General features: G+C 44.7%; 1 protein-coding gene across 8 annotated transcripts in view; it reads left to right on the top strand.

Annotated features, from left to right (window-relative positions):
* The window catches only part of LOC115179728 (nck-associated protein 5-like), a 166,449-nt gene that overhangs the window by 34,431 nt on the left and 107,800 nt on the right, over nt 1-24,218 (top strand). For all 8 annotated transcript variants that reach the window (XM_029741424.1, XM_029741423.1, XM_029741428.1 and 5 more), the window contains exon 3: nt 19,680-19,753. In XM_029741424.1, the coding sequence (XP_029597284.1) occupies nt 19,680-19,753 (74 nt within the window). The remainder of the gene's footprint in view (nt 1-19,679; nt 19,754-24,218) is intronic.

Raw genomic sequence — 24,218 nt, 5'->3', positions numbered from 1 at the left:
CTTTTGTGTTCTATGGCTTCCTTTTGTGTTCTATGGCTTCCTTGTGTGTTCTATGGCTTCCTTGTGTGTTCTATGGCTTCCTTGTGTGCTATCTGTTTATGTGTAAGTGGATTTTCTGATGTGTGGCAGTGGCCAAATCTAAAAATCCTCTAACAGGAATAGGATGGAGGGGAATGGGATTCATATGTGACAGGGGGTTTCAACTCTACAGTGAGAAGACTTTGAGATCTCCCCCGGATGGACAGCAGACAGGGATAGAGACTAGATTTGTGTTTCTGTGGAAAACATATACAGCTCTTAGAGTTATAATGGGAGAGAGGGAGGGAGAGTAAGAAAGAGAGCGCAATAGAGCGAGAGACCGAGAGGGAGAGGGAGAGAGACAAAGAAATGGAGAGAGGAACAGAGAGACACAGAAAAACAGAGAGAGAATGAGAGAGAGAGAGCAAATCCTCCACTCTTCTGGGTAGGATTCCTCTCCTTCTCTTCTCCTCTGTGGCTTTGTGTTCGGGGCAAAGCTCCCAGACACAGCACTCCAACTGAATTATTTACCCAAAAGTGTGCTCATATGGAGCCAAGGGTCGTGGTGCTCCACTGTGACTAGGAACCTATTAAACCAGACAAATCCCTCCATATACCCTTTGTCTAACTACATTACCAGAAGCTGTGTTATGATTAATCACCCGTAAAGGAGGGAAACACACTATGAGGTGCTGGAGAGAGTTTTGATGCATGGTTGAACGTTTCCATCTTATTTCACATGGTGTGTGTGTGTGTGTGTGTGTGTGTGTGTGTGTGTGTGTGTGTGTGTGTGTGTGTGTGTGTGTGTGTGTGTGTGTGTGTGTGTCGTACCATTATTGTATATTGTGTGGAGAAAATGAATTCTGTGTTGATGGAAATACTGTATGTCTCTTGACAGAAAGATAATAACTAATGTTGTCAACTGGTTACAGGTTTTGAATTAGGTGAGGGATGCTTTGATTATTGTGTTGTCGTATTTTTGGGGGTTCTGGATTTGCTGTTGGCTTATGCGGTAGGGGCCAGATTCAGATTTATGTAATTTAAGCTTTTCCTGCTCACGCCTTTCCTACGCACTTGTCAGTAGTTGGTATTCAGACTTACCTTATGCAGGTGCGTAGTGGGATTTGCAGGCGTGATTTGCAGGCGAAATATACTCTCACAATCTAGTTGGCCCTCCAAGTGAAATAGATTTTCATTCATTTCATTTCACAGTGACTCAAGAGCGAGAAGGTTAACTAAATCTTCATGTGTTTCCTGGATTCCACACATGCTCTTTTTTGGGGGTTATAAAAAAGAAATCAGATTTCAGTCACAGTGACCGACTAGTGAGAAGGTTATCTTCCCCTTCATCACATATTTTCTTCATCCCACAAATTCTGTCCGTTTCCTTTTTTTGGGGGGGTAATTGAAAAAAAGCAATGTCAGTCTTTTTTGCTCGTTTCCTCTCTCCACGGCTGCAAGTTGCATGCGGAAACGAGCCGTCTGCTTCACATATCCATATGCTAATATCAACCCTGGCTCCAGCTGCAACCTGGAGCAGCCTGCCTCGTCCCCAGGACAGCCATGAGGGGAGAGCCATGAAAAGGAAGCGGGAGATGATTAATTAACTCTGCCTTCGTTTGATGCTGCCTGCCTTATTGACTTTCAACAGGGTCTGTGAGCGTTTGCTTTCACCCCCCCCCCCCCCCCAAAAAATAATCCCCTCGAAAAAAATGAAGGTCAGATTATTCACGCAGTGGTGGAAAAGCGGAAGGTTGGAGTGGAAACTGGAAACTGCTGGTTCTGTTGTTACGTAGACTGAGGTGTTTCTATAGGTCATTTCATGGCTACTGTATGTGTAGGGTTAGTCATGTAAAGAGTAAGCTCCACTGTGGGAGTTCTTGTTTCATCTCTCTAGCTTGAAGAAGCTACTGTTAATACAATTTATACTGTATTTCATTCTAAATATGTACTGTTATAGAATATTAATATCTGAGGTTTCACACTCTATTACACCTCTAATGATCTTTAATCTGTGCTATCATAGTCCAAGTAAGGATGAAGTATGTACTGTATAGGCCTTTGATAAGCTTCACTCATACATAACAAAGTAATGTATTCAAACCCATGCCGATTAACCAAACATCATAGATTATAGAGGCAAACAGCATCAGTTGTGTTGACATTAGTGACAGCTGATCCAGCTGGTTCCCTGGTCATGTATGTTTTTACATTTATGACCACATCTGAGAACGTAGTTTCAGCCTATAATGAGGCTCTCGCTACAGGACAACACAATGCAACGCTGCCCCTGGGGGAGAGCTCACAGCCTGGGGCTCAGCCTCTCTCTCTCTCTCGCTCTCTCGCTCTCTCTCTCACCCTCTCTCTCTTGCTCTCTCTCTCGCTCTCTTTCTCTCTCTCGCTCGCACTTTCTCTTTCTCTCCGGCACACAAAAGATCACCTGCCTCCACGCTCTCAGTCCCGGGGGCCAGGGTCCAAGGGGGGCGTCCCACAGGCCATTGTGAATGTCTCTAAACTCATGTATCACCAGCCCCTATTAGCTGATATAATGATCCTCTCCGGGGCCATTTCCCCCACCACTTGATGTTAGATTAGCCTTCCAGTTCAAATCTTTTTTTTTTTTTTTTTACCAAAGCTGGTACTCCTCATTGTGTGTCCTCTTGACTCAGTCTGGCTGGGCCACTGTTCTGTTTTTAGTTGTGTGTGTGTGTGTGTGTGTGTGTGTGTGTGTGTGTGTGGGGCTGGGAGGATTATGCTGACAAGGTTGTTTGCAGTAGCATTTACAATTTCAGAACAGAAAAGCAAAGCAGTGCTGTGTCTCTAAAATGGGTATGATTCCACCTGACATTTTATCCAACAAATAGCCATAGATGTTTCTCTTCCAACAAGGTAATTCAGTTGGATATCTCTCCTGAACCTCCAGCAGTTGGATTTCTATTTTGCCCGTATTCCATTTCAAAATAAAGTATTGCCACAAATAACAACCCAGGGATCTGTCTTGCCTCAAAGTGCGTACTGCGTCATACTGAACTGCATCATATTATATTAAGGGATTTTCTTTCTGACATAGCTAATGTGGTCTGTCAGAAGGAGTTGCGGCTGAGGAAAGCCTGGTTTTCTGCCATTGAATTCTGGGTGAAGAGAAGTGCGGCCACCCTTGGGTGCCCACTGTTCTTTTCACATCAGAGTTTTACCAATGAGGATGCGATGACCTCTATGCCCCACCCACTATTTTGAAGAGGCGGGTGGGTGGAGTTCATTGAGTCATTTTCTCAAGAGTTCGTAAGACAGTATCATAGAGAGCAACAGTTTTCTCTCCCATAGAACTGGGTGTCATTGTTCCATAACTCTTGTTTCCTCTCTAATCAAATTCTTTTTTTCTCCATTTTGTGGTTTGGGAAGTCAAGTAGAGTGCTTTTCCCAAGTGGGAGTTTTTTTTTTTCAAGTGGGAACCAATCGCGTAGCAGGAGACACTTGCCCATGTAATATTCTCATGGTTATAAACAACATATTTAAAACCCCGTTATGCTCGTATAAGCTACTCCAAAATAGCATAGCGATATACAGTGTCATTATGAAGTTGAGCGTCAGAGAAAGCTATCATTATTTGTTTTATTACATAGGGCTCATCATAATATGTTCTGATGGAAGGGCGGTTTAAGCCCTATGGAGGCTGTATTCACAGTACTGACCGTAATGCTGACGTTGATCAATGATGTTGTACGCAAACCAATTCCCACATAAACCATGTAGGTCCATTATTCTAACGATCTGATCATACAGAGAGTAGAAGAACAGTCCCTCACCACTACCTCAGGTTAGGAGCATTTGTCTTGATATGGCAATTCATTGGTTGGACCACCACCATCCATTCAGCCTATTGAGTCTTAGATAATATTGCCTCTTTAGAAAGTGACTATCTACTATTCATGTGTCCATAACTCATGTTTATGGTGATGGCACTCAATGATTCCCTCAACCTCCTCATGATGGTGGACATAAATATAATGGGGGACATCCAGCCCATCAGGTGAATGAACGTAGCTTCTCTTCGGACCCCCCTTTTGACCCCAGGGCCAATTGTCCACAGTGTCAACTGGTCAATGACTGGCCTTTGTGTGTGTGGCCGGCGGCTGCAGCAGCAGTGGTCACCAGGGCCTAGGGGCCATTGTAAAAGATAGATAGATTGTCACACTCTTCCTCGTCTGACGATATAGAGAAATCATTGTCGGAGAAAGTGGACCAATACGCAGCGGGGTTATGTGTACTCATCTTTTTTTTATTATGGATAAGAAGGTAAACCGAAAACAAAACACGTACACAGGAAAACCACAACGACGACTAACAGGCTTGTAAGGCACAAAGCTATACACAGCAATTAATCTCCCACAACTCCCAAACACATACCTATATATAGGACTCTCAATCAGAGGCAACTAGAAACACCTGCCTCCAATTGAGAGTCCAACACCCAAACCTAAACATAGAAAACTAAACTAGACAGAATGTAGAAATACAAACCTAGAACATACCCAAAACCCAGAACTAACAAACCAAACACCCTAATTACCAACCACCCCGAACCACATAAAACAAATACCCTCTGCCACGTCCTGACCAAACTACAATTACAAATAATCCCTAATATTGGTCAGGACGTGACATAGATAGATAGATATATAGATAGACAGGGTCAGTGGGCTATCAAGCTGTGCTCTAACCCCCATCTGGTCCCAGCAGCTGGTAAGCATACTGAGGGTTTGGTGGTTTGTTGGTTGGATGTTGGTTGTAGGAGAACTGGGTATGTAGGCTACTGTAGCATGGTACAAGCACATTATATCTCCTTGGGTCACCACTCACCACCACCATCAGACACCTCATTGTAGTAATCCATGCTGTTGTGGAAGTCAATTATCTTTGATTCTAATTATCATGCCTGTAGTGTATTTAAAAAATACGTTTCTTACCATATACTTTATAGCCTACATACAGGGAGGACGTTTCTGCCTATTCCATTTGAACCTGTAGGTACTCCGTCCCTCCCACAGACCTTTGAGGTAAAGCTGTATTAGTGAGTATTACAGTGAGTCAGGGAGACTCTTGGCTGAGTTGAGTCAGCTGAATTAGTCTCCTCCTGAGGCAGAACAGCGTTAGTGGGAGTCAGGCTGCATCCCAAATGACACCCTGTTCCCCATATAGTGCATTACTTTTGACTAGAACCCTATGAGCCCTGGTCAAAAGTAATCCACTATATAGGGATAAGTGTGACATTTGGAAGGCAGACACAGGGAGTCTCTTGGCTGAGTTGAGCTAGCTGAATTAGTGCATTATTATTGACCTAGTTCCCTGTTGCTCTCCTCTCGTGGCTCCAGACAGAATAAGAGGAGCTTGGGAAGCATTCTCTTCAAGTCTCAGGATACATTCCTTCTAAATGAACCTTTATGTGTGAACGCTCAAGGTAAATCTACTCTGAAATGGCTTTGACAGGTGAACGCTCAGGGTAAATCTACTCTGAAATGGCTTTGACAGGTGTACAGTACACTCAGGGTAAATCTACTCTGAAATGGCTTTGACAGGTGAACGCTCAGGGTAAATCTACTCTGAAATGGCTTTGGCAGTGAAAGCTCTCACGTTTTAGTTTTGTGAAGTCAGAGCGGGTGTATTGTCAATGCAGAGGGTGAAGAAATAGATGCATCATATCAGGTTTCAGGTAAGACCCAACTGCAGACTGTGTAGAAGTAACAATGTTTATTGTAACCACAGTGGCAGGCAAACGACAGGTCAAGGCAAGCAGGGGTCGATAAACCAGAGTAGAGGCCAAGGTACAGGGCGACAGGCAAGCTCAGGGTCAGGTAGAGGTCGGTAATCCAGAGGTGGAGCAAGGTACAGGGCGACAGGCAAGCTCAGGGACAGGCAGAGTGGTCAGGCGGGTGGGTACAGGGTCAGGACAGGCAAGGGTCAAAAACCAGGATGACGAGAAAAATAGAGACTGAGGAAAACCAGGAGCTGAGACAAAACACTGGTCGTCTTGAATAAACAAGACGAATTGGGACAGACAGGCAGATAACACAGGTATAAATACCCAGAGGATAAGCAGGGAAGATGGGCGACACCTGGAGGGGGGTGGAGACAAGCACAAGGACAGGTGAAACAGATCCGGGCGTGACACATCAACTGTATCAGTGCAGAAAAGGCAGTTGTGGTCTTCCTGGATGTGTTTTCACTGTTCAATTAAGCATCTCTATGTGTAAAATCTTTAAAAACTATCAATGAAATATCATGCTAGCAATAATGTTGGATGTGTTTATGTGCGTTCGTCAGGTGTACCCAGTACATTGTGTTTACAATGGGCAAATATAATCAATTTTCAGTTGTCTCTTTCCTTTGGTTATCTTCCAAACCATTCATAGAAGTACATAACTATTCATGTTTAAAGTACGAGGTGCAATGGATGCCCTCTAGTCAGTTCTATGCAATGAATAGCAAAAATCATTGTAAATAAATTGCTGGTCATTGGACATGTGACCTGTAAGGGGACAATGCAGAAGGCTCTTGTGCTCTCTGCATTATGTGATGGTGAGTGGATGAATAGCTCTTGTAAGGTAATGCTTTCAGTGTAGAGGGCGCACCATGGTATTGGGGGGGGGGGTTAGCTAAGTAAAGAAATAATAACGCCAGAATCGCATTTGTTATCGTAGGAGCAAATAGCTGGCCTAACCGAAGGAAGTTCAACTCCCGCCGTTTGACATTTTCCCACAGTAGCCAAAGTATCACTGGAGATCAGAGGTTGAAAGATGAGGACGTCTTGAAAAAGAGAAAATAACACAAATAAACAAAATGTGCAGTTTTAAATCCGTTGTGTGACAGCCGAGAAGATACTGTCACGTTCTTGAAAATGATCGGACCAAGGCGCAGCGTGAGTATAGTTCCACATATTTATTTAAGTGAAACTTACAAAGACCGTGAGGACGTAGTGCCCAAACACACTAACAATCAATCAGTATCCCACAAAACACAGGTGGGGAAATAGCTACCTAAATATGATCCCCAATCAGAGGCAACGATAAACAGCTGCCTCTAATTGGGAACCATATTAGCACAAACATAGAAATAGACATATTAGATCACCCCCTAGTCACGCTCTGACCTACTACACCATAGAGAACCAAGGGCTCTCTATGGTCAGGGCATGACAGATACAGTGACATCACACTTTTATAAATGATACATGCTTGTTTTATATCCGACTGACCATTGACTTGTCTTCCTTATTTGGGCTGGGATTGCCTTTAGGGGTTAGCACATTGGCTTAGCGCTAACGCTCCCAGGCATCTGTCGAATCCCAAGACAAGAGTTTTCATGTGTGATGATGTCACCCCAGTCTGAGTCTTAATGAGAACCAGAAGTTATTTCGAATTCCTCTGAGTCTGTTCCATCTGGAAGCAATGAAACAAAGATGGCGACTAAAAATAGAGGCCCACTTGAGATAATGATAAAACAGATGTATTGCTTACGGTGTAATACGCATACAGTACATCTTCAAATTCCATACCTGACTGTAAGTAGTGAAGGCCTCTTAAAAATAATGGTAAAAATTTGCTTAACCATGTAGCCCGTTACACTCATACCTATATATGGGTTGAAAATGACAGATTTGGACACTGATACTGTAAATGCCTAAATTGGAATGCGGTGGCTGTACAGTAACATGCTATACATGATGTCAGAGCTCTGGGTCGCCGCTTCACAGCTCTGTATGGGTTTTGACTGACAGCCGTTCTGAACTTGAGCACCGTGCGCGACAATAAGTTTCCCCCATCCTGCCCCGGTAATTGGGCAACATTAGCACCTTTTTGGTTGTCTGAGTGGGGGAAATACGGTAAATTATGAGGACTCAATTTATTTTTAAAGGTGAGCCGTTGAGGATTATAATAAATATAACTTTGATGTCATACAAGCAAGTCAAACACCCGTGAATCCAATATGCTTTTCACATTTCCATATTATAAAACTCATATAATATACAGCGTCAACATTTATGATCACTATGTTTGATGACATGATGCTATACCCTGGGTTGTCCTGAACAGAATGAGCCTGTGTTTTCTGTATTGTGAAGAGAATTTGCCGCGGACTACGCATCTGAATCCACTCATGACTCCATTCTAAGTGCATCAGAATTACCATCTGCTTCTCTCAAAATCTTACACTGTAAGATCGTATTTTATAATTTTGCAAGTCATGTTGGCAATAGAACAAGTGTTTCGATTTATGCCCACCTGACCCAGATTGGGATTTATAATGGACCACTTTTGGATTGCGTATACAACAGTATTGTGTAAAGGCAGGATACAGGGCCGTGTTCCAAACGAAACAACCACAAAAAACACCTTATAGTTGAAGACTCTTCTTTGAGTCATAAAAGTGAATTGAAATGACTTAGGAACTGTGCCCACTTTGGAGAGGAGTGTGACCACTTGGAGACACCAGTTAGACCCATGTCATTTTTGTCGTCTTATTTTGCACCTACCTCAAATTTTCAAAGAATATTCTTATCATGTTACTGAATGTATCCAGAATATTTTCTTGTGTCAGGTGAACAGTTTTGTCCTCGCCTTTAGTCTAATAATTTTCCCAGAAACTCAAATGTTCCCTTTTAATTGCTACCATGGTTGTCCATATGCTTTCCATATTTCTTCTGTAAGAAACATTTCATTTAGCCCTATCCGTATAGGCCAATTCCCACGAGTGTATAGGGTTAAGTTAATTATGGAAGTTGACTAATTTTGAATACACCTTTAGACTGTATGCTATTGTCGGCAATAATCCATCTTTCGATTTTACCTAAAATCTCACTTGCACTTTATACAATTTGTAAATCCACTCCACAGAAAAGCGAAAGTGAAAATAGGCCAACATTCCAATAACAATAATATACTTTTACAGTAAGGATAATTAGCAGGATAACGATACGTCATATAGCTTTTCAGCATTTCGTGCTGCTCCGATATTAGGCTTTTATTACCCTTGATCTCCCCAAATCACTTGACTGTGTGCCACTGTGTGCTCAGCAGACACACTGAGGAGCCTGTGTGCCCAGAAACCTACTAGAAACACATGACATGGATCCCATTAAAGTGGCCGAAGAAGGAGAGAGAGAAAGGAAATTGCCTCTCGAGAAGGCTCTTGTTGACTGACACTCGTCACTTAGCGCCTAATGGGCTCGTTTTGCATACAGATGGGATGGCTTCAAAGAAAAACTATAACAAATGTCCCGACTTCTAAGGACTTCCATGGATGCTGCACATATCCTCCTCATACAATGTGTTTCTGTATCACAAGATTAACACTAACATAGCATGTTAACACTTTTAGGTTAGAGTGCAAAGTTCCCTGATACATACAGTATCAGTTTGATGTTTGGTTTAGCTGTGGAATGCTGGACATTGCAGGTTGAAGGCTGGAGGCTATATGCTGTAGGCATAACACTATGTTCAGATACACCTGCCTACTGTAATATACGACAGGAAATCGCCCTCTGCACTGTATCTGCATGAAAGCAATTTAAGACCCGAGAGAGGTTAAAAGTTACGACAACCAATCATTGCTCACATTTCTCATTCCTGTTTCAAAAGACCTTTATACACACTACACAGGCAGGCGCACACACACACACACACACACACACACACACACACACACACACACACACACACACACACACACACACACACACACACACACACACACACACACACACACACACACATCCCCCTTCAAAATAAGAAACCCATCCTATTCCTATCTGTTGTCTATCACTGTCACTTAAAATGGAAATATGGCTTGTGATAAGGATGAAAGGGGGCAGCGGGAATGACAGAGGTGCAAACAAACAGTGTTCCCGTTGTCACATTACCATTCTGTCAGGCTTCAACATTCCTGCTCCCTGTTCCCCGGCAACAGGGAATCTCCCTGGCATTCAGGGCCATTCCAGTGGGAGAAGAGATTTGGAAATCAGGCAGAAGCAGATCCTAACCTTCCAGCTCCAGCTTTTCAGAGGAATGTTTTGCCTGCCTGCCTCGACATCTGCCTAACACATGGGTCAACCTAGACTCAGCGTGTGCGTCCCAAATGGCACCCAAATACCTATAGGGTGCACTACTTTTGACCGGATCCCTATGGAACACTAGTGCACTACTTTTGACCAGGACCCTGTTCAAAAGTAGTGCACTATATAGAGAATAGGGTGCCATTTGAGACGCAACCCAGCCTAATCAATAAATCACCCAGCAGATTTAAACAGAGAAAATATACTGTAATAAACCTGAAGCTGTGGGGCTTATTACATTGATAATACGCAAGACAGGTCAAATGGTGAAGAAATATATACTTATATGTATGGAGAAAAATAAATCAAAAAAAAAAATGCTCTCGGGGGTCGGGAGTTTGCGTTGAGGAGACGAAGCTATATTTCACTGTGCTCATTTGTTATACCGTGAATGTGTTCTCATGTCTGGCTTCTCTCCATTCGTTGCTCCCATTACGTCGGCAGCGAAGACTATAATAAGCGCTCGCTTGGATTTCGCTGTTTTACTGGTGTCAGGCTAGGTGAGGCGGTAATAAAACAAGTCACTAACTTTATGTGACTGGGGAGGATTTCTTTATTTTTTTTTAGGTTTTGGGTGGGAACAAAAATATCTCACTAAGCCGACTCACTCGGGGATAACACTAGCCTAGCCGGCTTAGACCTTTCTAACGCTTTCAGCACCATTCACTGGCCAAAACAGTGAGCTGGAACGACAAACCCCTCATTGACAAGGTGTGAATTTAGCCGATACACAATACACAATGACACAAAGCATATACAGTATGTTCAGCTTCAATGAGGTGAGAGGTAATATAGAGTGAATGGCTGCTGTTTGAGCAAAGAGAACACTGACTGAAAGTGAATGCCTCTCGCTGAATGTACCTAATGTGTCTCATTTCCCATGAAGCTAAAGGGGTAGCCAGGCCACCTGATCGCTGCTGCTCTCGTTAGTATGTTGGCAGAGCCAATTGTGCATGGCTAGGCTAGGTGTGGTGCCTGCCTGTCAAAGCCTGCACAAACAGAAGCTGAGATCCCCTCTGGTGGATCAACATCTGGTTCTCTCTCTCTCTCTCTCTCTCTCTCTCTCTCTCCTCTCACTTACCTGTACTCACAAACTCTGCTTATCCTCACTGTGTTTCCTTCTCTCGCTCTCTTTCTCTGTCTCTCCCTTTCTCTCTCTCTCCCTCTCTGTCTCTCTCTCTGGTATCACTATCTCTCTCCTCGGTCTCTCTCTCTGGTATCACTATCTCTCTGTCTCTCTCTCTCTGTCTCTCTCTCTCTGTCTCTCTCTCTCTGTCTCTCTCTCTCTGTCTCTCTCTGTCTCTCTCTGTGTCTCTCTCTGTGTCTCTCTCTGTGTCTCTCTCTGTGTCTCTCTCTGTGTCTCTCTCTGTGTCTCTCTCTCTCTCTCTCTCTCTCTCTCTCTCTCTCTCTCTCTCTCTCTCTCTCTCTCTCTCTCTCTCTCTGTCTCTCTGTCTCTCTGTCTCTCTGTCTCTCTGTCTCTCTGTCTCTTTGTCTCTCTGTCTCTCTGTCTCTCTGTCTGTGCTGAGAGGGCATTATTCTGGGGTGCGATATCCTGGTTACCGTTTCATTTCCGTCACCACCCCTCCTGTTCTAAACACACCTGGATGGATATTAGTCTCCAGACGGCCGTAACAACTGGCAACCCTCGGCCTGTAAAGTCTGGCCACGGATCTGTCGGACTCTTTTAATGTGACCGGTTTTAAATGAATGGCATGGTTCTAAACATCAATATGGTGTATGAATACAGTGTGTATTTTCATATTTTTTTAGAACTTTTTAATATGAATTGAACATATACAAAAAAATTTTGAAATATATATTTGAATTTCTAATAGACCCATTCTTTAGGTGTTCTACCCTCCACACATGTTTTCTGAGATACTGTCAAACAGATGCTCTATGTTTAGTTTCCAAATGACATAGTAGTTGCATATGCTTCATCTCTACACAGGTTGTACTATGGGGTGTTATGGAGTGGGCACGTCAGGTTGGATTTATTCTATTTTTCAATTTTCTTGAGCATGATTTGCTTGGGGAACAGGCTTGGCTACTGTTCCGCCACATACTGCACATGAATGAATGACCCACTCTTTGACTAGCCAACTGAGCGTTGGAAGGAGGAGAGAGGAGACAGGGGCTATTTAAGTGTTGAATATATCTTACTGTTTGGAAAGATAATCTGACAGATTCGGATTCCTGACGGCCCGGGGAGGTGTTGATGTCCGTGTGTGTGTGTGTGTGTGTGTGTGTGTGTGTGTGTGTGTGTGTGTGTGTGTGTGTGTGTGTGTGTGTGTGTGTGTGTGTGTGTGTGTGTGCTGGGACTAGGATGGGCAAGGTACTGTAAGAGGACATCAGATAACTGAAACCCACCCTAGAGGATGAACAGGCTTCCTTTGTGTAATCAGGTAATCCATATTCCCAGATCTGGCCCCATTTGGGTGTGGTATGCAAGGGATGAATTTAGCACTGGAGGCTTTGTCTACCTGGTTTAGCCTGTTCAATCTTTTACACTGATGGCATTGAAACCGCTATGTTTTCTACTGTTTTTAGAGTGTATAGAATTGTATGTTACTCTCCTAATATTTTTAGCCCTTTTAATAAAGCTTTTTTCTTTTAATGTTTGCTCTCAGTGTGAAGAACTTTGTGATTTACGTCTGTAAATTAAAAGCACTCTTCAGACGTAATTTATTATTATTATTACTCTAGTCCTCTGAAGAAAGCACTTCACTTCATACTGGTGGCATATTGGTTTCTGACGTCAAGGCCTACAAACCAGATCACTCAGCTCTCCATGGCTTCTCATGAAAAATCAAATGTAATCACCATAGTAATTTTATCTAATCTATCACAGTCTTGGGAGGTGGGACGTTGATGGGCAGGATTGATATGGTGACATGAAGTCATTTTGACCTGAATAAGGACTCTGAGGGAAAGATCATCAGTGCTGTGCTACAGATAAGCTGCTGATAACATTAATTGATTCAAGCCAGGGCTAAGGACGGAGACAATGAGCAGTTTCAATATCTGTGTAACCGCCCGGCTGATGCCTAACTTTGCCTGAGAGACTTGCGTTCACTCCCCGGGTCAGTGCCTAGGCTTTAGTGCAGAGGGCTGTCATAGTCATGAGGTGTGCGAGAGGTAGTCTTCTCAGCCATATGAGCTCTAACGTGTCAACACCCAGGAAAGTTTGTAATATCATTCATTCCCAACTAGCCATAAAAATTCCCTCAGAAAGAAGTGTTACATTCTGTAGGCATAACCTTTGACTGCCATAAGCCAGTAAGCCACAAGCCATCTCCCCTTGAACGTCTCACATAGAGCAGATTTCCAGTTGGCTAAAGTGGGTCCCTAGGCCACTCTGCCATGTCATCGGGTCTCGGCCTGCCTTACGGCCAGAAAGGTGGGGAGGAGGGGGCTGGCGGTTGGGGTTGAGATAGGTCCTGACCTTGGCTTTGACTGGTCTGACAGGTCTCACTCCCAGAGGCCACCGGGCAGCTTCAGGCTTTCTTATCTCTCTCACTCGCCTGCTGCCTGGGTCTCAGATCTACAACCCTGCCGAGGTGGGGTTGGGAGGAAATCACATTATAGATAGGTAGGACTTTAAAGGAACACTGGAACTGATACGGACCCCATACTGCAACTGGGTCAGGGCTGTAGCTGGGTTTGGGTTTTTCTCAGCCAAGACCTAAAGGAACTCATATGTTGTCGGGGATATGATCCCACCCTTTACAACCTTTCAGTATGTGTGGATCTGCCAGAGAGAGAGGGGGAGAGGGAGAGCAAGACGCTCTCATGGATGAATAATGAATCTAATGTTTTATTACTGAAATTCTTGGACCATTTATTTTAAACACATTTGCGTGTGGGTGCGCATACGCGCATGTGAGCATGTGTGTCTGGCGTAAAAGCAAAGCTTTTTTGGCCGAGTCTCCGAGTGCCGCAGCAGTGGGGGACAAAGCTCATTTTAAAACGTCCTAAAGATTAGGAGGCACATGATCGGTTGGAGGGCTGCAGGATATGGGCCTCACAGCATGCCCAGTGGGGGAAGCCCTCTCCCTCAACAGCTCTAGCCTTCTTATCAACCCCTCTCACATACAGAGTAAACAGGAACTGCCATAGGCTGCCATAGACCAGAAACATGAACAAACACACAAAGGAAACTACAGTGTGAAAGTGCATGCCTACGCCAGCCAACTCCAGCTCAACAAATCCCAGTGCTCTGTTTCTCCCCTTGACTCCTACACTGAAGTTGAAATTGGATGTAGAATTTGGATGCTGGTTCATTCTTTGTCTTGTGTCCATCCTACAAAGAGAACCAGAGGAACGGACTGTATACGGGGAAATCAGACACATTTGCAGATGATTGCATTGGATAAGACGGTTCACGATCGCTCCCCATCATTGCTAACTTACTTTGAGACATTCTATCGCCTGTTAGTGAGCTTGTATGACTTTTAGATCCTCTATAAACAACTTCCTTTGGTTTCTGCCTGGAAGGATTTGGTAACCATGGGATCTGCAGACACTTCACGAATAAGCCTCACAAGACTGTTGACTAGAGGGTTGTATAGATGGAGAAGGTATAGTTTTGACACTGCTGCAGAGGAGTTTGAACGCCGCACCGGGCACTGTTTTACAACCTCCCAATGATATAGCGACGGTTTCTGTCAAGGTGATATTCTGTCCTTATGAGCTTTAGTGCTATTTAGAAAGTTCAACCACCTCAAGGAATTGTTTGGTCTGTATCGCACTCCAAGTGTACTTCGCGAAATATGCGTTCGATAAAGTTTGAGGCAAAGGTCCATCATTTTCTCTCTCCCAATGTAGGCACGCAGGCCCCGGTGGAAACCCTGCAGCTTTCGCACACACAGTAAAAATGTCAGGAGTAATGCAATACACGGCAGCATGCTCCGCATAACATATACCAGTAAGGCCTTAAATCGTCGGTTTACATACCCTCCATTTGACATTACGACAGGCCATTGCACATTCTTTGCATGCCTTCATGTATGCGGAGGATTACGCCAGTACCCTATCATTAGCAGAGGTTTCCGCGATGACAACAGCGACTTAGCTAGCTGCGCTTAACGTTTGATGTGGGGTGTAAATCTTTTTGTGACATGGCACTCTGGTGATGGGTAGATCTCTCTGAGAGACAGGGAAAATCATTATCGGGCTGAATCGTAACTTGAGATCTGCTTAACGTGGACTTTTGCTTAAATCATTAGGGATCTCAAGTTAGGATTTGGATCTGTGAGACTAACAGATATTTTCTCCTGACTATTCCTCTGTATGACAACTTCTTTCCGTTCTAAATTGATAGAGCTAGATGCACTATAGTTGATGTTCAGCAACTTTTAACTAAACTTGCACGTGAACTTGTTCATGCAGGATTTGGACGCTACTCAGATCATTCTCCCATGTTCCTATCCTATCACTCTGATACTGTAAGCAACCCTGAGTTGCTTAACCCGGAAGCCAGCCGGATCGAACCCGGAACTGTAGTGACGCCTCAAGCACTGCAGTGCCTTAGACCGCTGCACCACTCGCGAGGCAACTTCATTTGGTCCTAATGACACTCAGTGGGTTTAGTGTGACTGGCATCTCTGCTGGGTGTAGTGGCACCTTATGACTTCCAGATGGCCTTGGGGACACCACTGATAAACAGCAGCAACACTTTGAATTATTCAGTTCAGATATGAGGACAAGTAAGTACAGTATGTGCATTTAATCGTTTTTCTTATAGGTCACAAGCAAATGAAGAAGAAAGTGAAAAAATATGATTTCATCAGGTTATTTGGATACCCTTCTGTATGAATGACAAAATAACACATTGTCACCTCGCCGTTGCCATGTTCTTCTGGCCTCTGTCCGTGCCCTTGATGATCATTGGTCACTTAGTATGCCCTTGACTGGCGACTTTGGCTGGAGGTCTGGGCTTGTGCCATCTTCAGTTGGCACGGGGGCATACTGGAGACGGTGGGCACCTGCAGTGGCTAGCCTCAGGTCAGTCCTGAAGTGTGATAATTGCGCTGGTGCCAGCCATACGGTTGCCTTCTGAGAAGAAGGCTCTTAAGAGCTACTGTGAACACATCCCAGTTCCAATGTCTGACAATAAAGGTTTCTCTCCATTTTCAGCTTAAGAAAGAACATTACAGTGTTCCTCAATGTAGGCTATACCATATAATGTATACCGTCTGTACCATCATATTTTCCCAGCTCTGGATACACACAGTATTTTTACACTATTAAATCTGTCTAGCACAAAAGATATGCTCATGGGATGAGTCTAAACGATACTCAGCTGGGTCATCTCTCAGAGGAATTCCCCATGATTCAATTATACGTGAACAGCACATGACGGCGGTCTAAAAATCAATGGAGGGCGTCTGTGGCCGTGAGATAACGTTTTACCCAAGAGAGGCATCACCAATACCAATAATTAATTAAAGCTAGCCACAACCACTACCGAAGGATAAATAAGCCACTGTGTTACGCTCGTCTGAAGAACTGGACCAAGGTGCAGCATGGTAGGCGTACATTTTACTTTTAATAAAAATGACACCGGAAAAAACAACAAAATACAAAAACGAACGTAAAGCTATATGCAGTGCAGAAAGCAACTACACACAAACAAGATCCCACAATCACAGGTGGTAAAGAGGGCTGCCTAAGTATGATCCCCAATCAGAGACAACAATAAACTGATGCCTCTGATTGGGAACCATACTAGGCCAACAAAGAAATAGAAACATAGATATGCCCACCCAAGTCACATCCTGACCTAACAAAATAGAGAATAAAAAAGGCTCTCTAAGGTCAGGGCGTGACAGTACCCCCCCCCTCCAAAGGTGCGGACTCCGGCCGCAAACCTGAACCTATAGGGGAGGGTCCGGGTGGGCATCTCCTCTCGGTGGAGGCTCCGGTGCGGGATGCAGACCCCGCTCCGCTTGAGGCTCCCCCCACTTCCGTGGAACCGGACCGTGGATCGTCGCCGGAGGCTCCGAACCGTGGATCATTGCCGGAGGAACCGGACCGTAGATCGTCGCCGGAGGCTCTGGACTGGGAACCCCCGCTGGAGGCTCTGGACTGCCGACTGTCGCTGGAGGCTCTGGACTGCCGACCATTTCTGAAGACTCTGGACTGCAGACCGTTGCTGGAGACTCCGGGCCTTGGCTCATCACTGGAGGCTCCGTGCCATGGATCATCACTGGAGGCTCCGTGCCATGGATCATCACTGGAGGCTCCGTGCCATGGATCATCACTGCAGGCTTCGTGCCATGGATCATCACTGGAGGCTTCGTGCCATGGATCATCACTGGAGGCGTCGGGCCATGGATCATCACTGGAGGTGTCGTGCCATGGATCACCACTGGAGGCTTCGTGCCATGGATCACCACTGGAGGCTTCGTGCCATGGATCACCACTGGAGGCTTCGTGCCATGGATCACCACTGGAGGCTTCGGGCCATGGATCACCACTGGAGGCTTTGTGCCATGGATCACCACTGGAGGCTTTGTGCCATGGATCATTACTGGAGGCTTTGTGCCATGGATCATCACTGGAGGCTTCGGGCCATGAATCATCACTGGAGGCTGGGTGCGTGGCGCAGGCACAGGGCGTACCAGGCTGGAGAGACGCACTGGAGGCCAGGTGCGTGGAGCAGGCACAGGTCGATCCGGGCTGGGGAGACGCACTGGGGACCGGGTGCGCGGAGCTGGCACAGGATATACTGGGCCGTGGAGACGCACAGGATATACTGGGCCGTGGAGGAGCACTGGAGGTCTGGAGTGTAGAGCTGGCACAACCCGTCCCGGCACATGCGGGGCGCTGGCACAGGACGCACTGGGCTGTGAAGGCGCACTGGCGACACAGTGCGTAGAGCCGGCACAGGCTATCCTGGACCGAGGAGGCGTACTGGAGGTCTGGAGCATAGTGCTGGCACAACCCGTCCTGGCTGGATGCTCACTTTCGCACGGCAAGTGCGAGGAGCTGGCACAGAACGCACTACGCTGTGGATGCGCACTGGAGACACAATGCTTTGCGAAGATACGCAATGTATCTGAACCGTGACCAACTCCTCATCGTTATTACAGGGAGTTGGTTCTTGTTCCCACCTTTGCTCCGCTCGCCACCCCGTGTGCCCCCCCCCCCATTTTTTTTTTGGGGGGGGGCACACGGGGTGCCTCTCTGGTTTCCGTCGTCTCCTTGATTCCTGGTCTCATCGCCGTTCCTCTCTCGCTGCCTCCGCCTGCTTCCATGGCAGGGTCTTGTCCCCTGCCATTACCTCCTCCCAGGTCCAGGATGTCCTCCACTCCTGGGCACGCTGCTTGGTCACTTGGTGGTGGGATCTTCTGTTACGCTCGTCTGAAGAACTGGACCAAGGTGCAGCATGGTAGGCGTACATTTTACTTTTAATAAAAATGACACCGGAAAAACAACAAAATATAAAAACGAACGTAAAGCTATATGCAGTGCAGAAAGCAACTACACACAAACAAGATCCCACAATCACAGGTGGTAAAGAGGGCTGCCTAAGTATGATCCCCAATCAGAGACAACGATAAACAGCTGCCTCTGATTGAGAACCATACTAGGCCAACAAAGAAATAGAAACATAGATATGCCCACCCAAGTCACACCCTAACCTAACAAAATAGAGAATAAAAAAGGCTTTCTAAGGTCAGGGCGTGACATACTGGTTGTTCCTATGTAGCCAACCACTGACACAGTCACTGTCTGCTTCTCCAAAGAACAGCTTGGTGGAATATTATGGCTAGGTGGCCTATTTCTTCTACACTAATGTCTTATACTCACTATACAGGCATGGCATAGACGAGCACATCATTAGGGCAAAGTCAAATAAGCTGAACATCTGTTTTTCCATACTGTTCCAGGGTCTCTGCTCATTTTGGCCCATGCTGTAATTCAATAGCACACTTTGGGAGTGTGCGTGTGTGTGTGTGTGTGTGTGTGTGTGGAGTGTGAAGTATGTGTGTGTGAAAGTATTCCCTCTTGACACTACACAGCTGGCAGCCTGCACTCAGGGCCAGCCAGGCGAAGTTACCAAGCAGTGCTTCTGGAGTTACACTCCTCCCTAACTCCCTGAAACAAACACCCCAAAAAGTATTGACCCTATGAAGGAATCACACCTTTTTTGAAACAGTCCAGTTCTGCCTCAGTGTTCCTCTTCACACTTGGAATAGCAGTGTGTGGAAACAAGACAAATACACAATACACAATACGGTTTTGGTCTGTTTTTTCATATTCCATGTAGGCTTCTGTAGGGTCTTGTTTCCTTTTTTGTGGTTTACCACTGCTGTTGATAAACACAAGAGAATCTCAATTGAAATATATATATATTATTTTTATTTTTTTACTTCAGGACTAGGCTTAATCTGGGAAACTGACTCCTGAACTTCATAATAATCGAAGTAGTGTAGGATTTTTGGGCTGTTCTTGATATTACTGATATTTTTCATCCATGGAATCCATCTTTGGAATCCATCTTTGGAATCCATCTTTGACAATCATCTCCATCTGTTGTTTACAGGGGTACATGGATGCCAACAAGTGCATCGAGGAGCTACTCAAACAGCTGGAAGAAGAGCGGAGGAATGTCCGAAGGTAAGAGAGGATCCTCGATCTCCTTTGTGACAGCTGCTGCTATTTGCCAATAAATATCAACAGCTGAACGCAATCTATTCTCAATGAGAACCAGCCGAACAATGTTGTTTAGTTCGGGAAGCTGACACAATGCTTTGTGTGCAGTCTTGGTGAGAAAATGCTATTGTGAAGTGATGGTGAGGACAAGGTTGCTAAAGGTGGGGAAAGACAAAGACGCACGTTCAGTCCATTTCAGTTTTGGGGTTGGCGGGGGACATTTCTCATGGAGACAATGGGGATGTGGAGAGGCCAAACTCATGACCTTGGCCCTCAAACCTATCCTTAGACTCTTGACTCTCCATGTCAAAAGAGCTGGTTTCCCTCCATCCAGGAACAATTTTCCCCTTGAACGAGCAGGGAGGCCTGGGAGACCTAGGGTGGATGGTGGGGGTTAGAGGTTGACCGCTGGCCAGGGCCTTTGCTACGGCAGACCTGCTTTCAATAGAAGGGTAAGGAAGTGGTGTATAAAAGAATGATTGTCTTGTCCACAGTCTCACTCACACTAATTTAGAAGAGGAGACCCTTCCTCTTTTGACCAGGAAAGTGACCTAATAACAGGTTTAGAGGGGCTTGGTTGTTATTGTGTGGACTGGCCCATGGGAGTGGTTGGGGTCTTCTCACTACTGGCTGTTTGGAATCCATGAACTTGCTTAGACCTGGAGGGACATTGGGGGCAGTGGGGGCAATAGCTAGGGTGGTTGACCCTAAGGTTTTAGTGATCTTTGTTTAGTTTTGCTCAGGATTTTTAATTTGTGTGTTTGCGTACATTTTTTCTGCACGTAAAACTGAATGATATTCTAATTCGATAATGGTAATTTAGTCTATTCGACATTTTCTTCCAGTAGCTCATATAGATAATCACTTACCTACAAATACTTAAAACTGACTTACGTATAATTACAATATTCAAATTCATGGTAATAAACCTCCTTAGAATAAGCTACGCTGACAGACCTGACAGACCAGATCCTAGGGATTGTGGCGCTTTTCTTCGGATGTTGCTCGATAGTGTTAGTGACAGTGATAAATGACTCCGCACATTCTTTTGTTGGGCTGAAGCAGAAACTCAGGACTGATAAAGACAGGCACACCTCCTTCCCCTTATTACGCTGTGTCTTACGGCTACATTATCAAGAGGACTTACATTGTATTCCTCCTTTTTTTCCTGGGAATATGGAGGCAATCAATCCATCAAGAAGATGGAGAGAGAACAAATTGAATTTCACTAATTGAGTGCTTGTTATTTCTGTGTCCTACTGACCCAATGCAAACGTTTATTTATACAGTTTATCACATTATAAGGTAGTATTAAACAGACGTAGGATATTGTACCTGGTTTCAATATTACGTGCCATACTGTAAATGCCCTTTGTTTGATATTTTTACTACATTGTTAGGAGCTAGTAACACAAGCATTTCGCTGCACCCTCTATAACATCTGCTAAACTGTGTATGCGACCAATAAACTTTGATTTGATGCTCTATTCCACTTATACTTCCACTTGTACTGTGCTTTCAAAATACCCCTCCATATACTCCTCAAAATACTCCTGAAGAGAGGCATAATAAGTCATGTCAAACTGTGTATGAATTGCAGGAAATGCGTTTTAAAATGTCAAAAGAAATTCCGGGGGAGGAGCCCCGGACCCCTTTCTACTGTTCGACCCCCCAATATCTACACCACAATTTTGCCATTGCCATGTATTGTAATTGCAGGCTAAAAGCAGATCACAAATCAAATTATTTTTAAAATATATGAAAATGTCTGCCAACGAATACAAGAAAGCTCACTCCAAAAACATAGCTTTTGCCAGTGTTCTCATCATATGTAAAACCCATCTGTTCCATAATAAAGTCCTCCTTGTATCCACTCCTTTCCACAACACTCTCCATCACACACACACACACACACACACACACACACACACACACACACACACACACACACACACAGCAACACTGGCCGAAGGAGCACAACAAAACCACAGTGGGGTACTGCCGCGGCATCGCTCATTATTTCATTAACTCTGATGACGTCCATGACCAACACAAACAAAGGTTCCACAGCCCTGTGTCAACATCAGATTGAAAACCTCCAAACAAGACAAGACATGTCATGATGCATCATGTAAGCTTTCCTTATGATTGTTACGGTTATATCTGACTCTCTGAACGTATCAAACATAGGTTGATTGAATGTGGAAATGATTGGCCAAAAGATGGATTCACAGTAGACGTATTTGACCAAACAACAATATTAAGTCTATGTCATATACATCTATTTCTATAAGTGAGTGACATCTTTCTCTCTGTTTAGACAGTGAGCTATTGAATGGGAGCAGGCGTGATTTGGATGAGGACATATGGATGCTGCTTTAGGACACTAAAAAGCATGACTGGCCGGGTGGAAGGTCACGTGCCCTGTCTGAAAAGCTGCCGCGTCGAGGGAACAGAAATATATAATCTTCCTTGGCCTTGGATTAAAACAATGCAGATTAGTTTTTGTTCCCTCTTTCTGCCAATTCCTCCTTTTTCCCTTCATCTCCTCCTTCTTGGCCTCTGTCCATGTGTCTGCGTGTATGGTTGGGATTGCTTGTGGTCTTATTTTATGTAATAAAAGTGTTTTTCATTCCATACTAAATCTCCATTGACCTTCCTTTGGGTATCTGTGTCAACATTTTATGTAGAATGCTGTCCGTTGATCAGCCAAGTGGCCAAAGCTGGTCTCACCTGGCCTTACTCTTAGCAGATGGTGTGCGTCTTTGTTTGTCTGTGACCCCCTCCACACCTTGGAGGACTCAGGGTAGCAGGGAGGTGGGGTGGGGAGCAGGGGAGAATGGGTACACTGCTGGAGATCTATGGAGGATCGTCTCTTAGGCTATGAGGACCGGCAAGTCGTGCATCTGCAGCCCCTCCTGAATGGACATTAGCCAGGACATCTGCTGATCAATAAACTATTTATCATCTTTAGAGAGGAATTATCCTTCCAAATTTGAGTGAAGTGGGAGGTCTGGCAGTTGGTTTTGATAGATTATCGGTCAATTTTGAAATATCTTTGTTTGGATGTATTTCTCTTTGGGTGTAAAAGCAGTGGAAAGCAACTCTTTATCGTTCTCTAACGTTCAGCTACTTGGAATAAATGTATACTGTATTCCCATAGCTGTCCTTCATTTGTCTATGTGTGTCCTTGCCTGATCAGGACATTACCACTACTCACTAGTACTACAGTATATTATGCTTAGATGGTGAATTATAGCCACCAGAGCAGTGTGCTCATTTACCAGTTTAGCTTGCAAATGGGATTTCATCCATAGTAAATGGACATATTTTCCTTCTGAATTCCTTCTAATTTATTTGGCCAGTAATCCCTCCCTTCATGAAATTGCAGTGTCTCAGTTGAAGACCCTAATGCAGCATTATGATCATCAAAAACAGTTCATAGTTTAGTATATGATTAAATACATCTTTATCGAGTTCCATTTTGGGCGCAGACTGAGGAACACTTTAATTGAAAGCGAGCCTGTGTGTGTGTGTTCATCCACTATTATGATAGCACACCAACGGAGGAGGCTTTTCCTACGCTGATGTTAACGGCTTGTGACTGTGGCTGTGCGGCTCACTGATGTTACTACAAGGCATGTCTCGACCTCAAAGACGCCTCTGTGCCTCCACCGCCGCTGTAATCCTGTGTGGAAGTATGCGGCCCTCTCTCCCTCTCTCCCTCTCTCCCTCTCTCCCTCTCCAGATGATGAGGATAGGGCCGAGCCTTCCCTTGGCACGCCCACAACGCGACGACGCACCCCAAGGCTCTGTTCTGCAGCCGTCGCACTTGGGTGAAAGCCATGCATTTGACAACTGTAATTGGATAAGTTGACCAGTCTAATGCTTTAATTTGATCATGCTAAGCCCCCCACCAGAGACCTAATACGGTCAATTGTGTATTTATGTGCCCTCCTGTGAGTGAGAGACTTAGCCTAATTCATTGATTAGAGGTCAGTTCCCCACGATAGTTGGAGATGAATTAATCCATTGGTTTTCTATAGAAATGTTCTGCAGAGAGATTCCCACTCCCCCTCTTTTTACCCTCAGCAAACTCTCATCAAATGAATGTTTGTATTTGATGGGATTCGATTAAATAGGTTTATTTTAGTAATCAGTGGTTATGTTATTATCGAGCTCTTACATGTGTGTCCTGATGAAAATAGTGTACTTTGAGCTACTCAAGAGTTAATTCTGAACAGGGAACTGAACAATGCTTGAGGAAATATGCACCATGTGCTTTTAGCCTGTACATTCCATCTTTTATTAGCATAAAGCTGACTTTAGCTTAGTCTAAGCTTAGTTTTAGCTTAGTCTTAGCTTAGCCTAAGCTTAGCTGCTTAGTTTAGTCTTTAATCAGAGTACCGTGGAGAGCTGTGCTCACTGT

The sequence above is a fragment of the Salmo trutta genome, chromosome 39 (genome assembly GCF_901001165.1).
Source record: "Salmo trutta chromosome 39, fSalTru1.1, whole genome shotgun sequence".
Taxonomy (NCBI): domain Eukaryota; kingdom Metazoa; phylum Chordata; class Actinopteri; order Salmoniformes; family Salmonidae; genus Salmo; species Salmo trutta.
This window is presented reverse-complemented; position numbering and strand designations above follow the sequence as displayed.